We start from the raw sequence: 1,439 nt of genomic DNA, 5'->3' as shown, positions 1-1,439 counted from the left end.
ACCATTCATCCTTTCACTGTCTCCACAGTGTTTTCTTTTTCAGAATGTCGTATTGTCCTAAACATACAGTATGTAGCCTTTTTAGCCTGGTTTCTCTCACTTAGCAATATGCATTTAAAGTAACTCCATGTCTTTTCCTGTTTCATGGCTTGATAGCTTATTTCTTTTAATCACTAAATAATATTCTGTTGTTTGGATGTAACGCGGTTTATTTATCCATTTACCTGCTGCAGGACATCTTGGTTGTTTCCAATTTTTAGCAATTATGAATAAAGCTGCTGTAAACATTTGTGTGCAAGTTTTTATGTGAACGTACATTTTCAGTTCATTTGAGTAAATACCTAGAGGTATGTCTGCTGGATTGTTAGATTGTATGGTGAGACTATGTTTAGCTTTGGTCTTCCTGTCTGTGCCAGGGTGGCACGTGGTGCACGCTGATCGATTGGGATGCCCTGGCTGCGCCCTCAGGATGACCGAGTGGGAGACAGCTGGACCTGCAGTGGCGGAGACCCCTGACATCAAGCTTTTTGGGAAATGGAGCACTGATGATGTTCAGATCAATGACATTTCCTTGCAGGATTACATTGCAGTGAAGGAGAAGTATGCCAAGTACATGCCCCACAGTGCAGGGCGATATGCAGCTAAGCGCTTCCTTAAGGCACAGTGCCCCATTGTCGAGCGTCTCACCAACTCAGTGATGATGCATGGCCGTAACAATGGCAAGAAGCTCATGACCATGTGCATTGTCGAGCATGCCTTCGAGATCTTCCATCTGCTCCTTGGTGAGAACCCCCTGCAGGTCCTGGTGAATGCAATTATTAACAGCGGTCCCCGGGAGGACTCAACCCGCATTGGACGAGCCGGAACAGTGAGGCGTCAGGCTGTTGACATGTCCGCCCTGCTCTGTGTGAATCAGGCCATCTGGCTGCTGTGCACAGGTGCCTGTGAGGCCGCCTTCCAGAACATCAAGACCATTGCTGAGTGCCTAGCAGATGAGCTCATCAATGCAGCCAAGGGCTCTTCCAATTCCTAGGCTATCAAGAAGAAGGACGAGCTGGAACGTGTGGCCAAGTCCAACCGTTGATCACCTGGCTGTGGCTTCAATAAACCTGTCTGCCTTTAGGGCAGCCTTAAAAAAAGAGAAAAAAAGACCGTGTTTAGCTTTGGTAAGACACTGCCAAACTGTCTTCTAAAGTGGCTCTAAGAAGCAGTATTTTGAAACTATTTTTGGAAGGAGCAAAAAGGCATATATATATATATATATATATATATGCCTTTTTTAAAAAGTAAGCTCAACGCGCAACACAGGACTCGAACTCACAACCCCAAGATCAAGAGTCTCATGCTCTACACACTGAGCAGCCAGGCACCCCACAAAAAGACATATTGTATGAATGAATTCATTCGCCATTTGTATATTGCTAGATATTGAAGATAAA

General features: G+C 45.0%; 1 protein-coding gene across 1 annotated transcript; it reads left to right on the top strand.

Moving 5' to 3' along the window:
* Nucleotides 1–422: 422 nt before the first annotated feature.
* Nucleotides 423–1,107, top strand: LOC116644995 (40S ribosomal protein S5-like). Its single transcript, XM_032424925.1, has one exon. The coding sequence runs from the start codon at nucleotides 470–472 to the stop codon at nucleotides 1,031–1,033; it is 564 nt and encodes a 187-aa protein (XP_032280816.1). The 5' UTR covers nucleotides 423–469; the 3' UTR covers nucleotides 1,034–1,107.
* Nucleotides 1,108–1,439: the final 332 nt, after the last annotated feature.

The sequence above is a fragment of the Phoca vitulina genome, unplaced genomic scaffold (genome assembly GCF_004348235.1).
Source record: "Phoca vitulina isolate PV1807 unplaced genomic scaffold, GSC_HSeal_1.0 scaffold31, whole genome shotgun sequence".
Lineage (NCBI taxonomy): Eukaryota > Metazoa > Chordata > Mammalia > Carnivora > Phocidae > Phoca > Phoca vitulina.
The sequence above is the reverse complement of the archived record's forward strand: the minus strand, read 5'-3'. Positions and strand labels throughout refer to the sequence as shown.

Bases quoted from the DNA above. Each gene is read 5' to 3' on its own strand.
- LOC116644995 (XM_032424925.1), top strand. From the start codon at position 470: ATGACCGAGTGGGAGACAGCTGGACCTGCAGTGGCGGAGACCCCTGAC.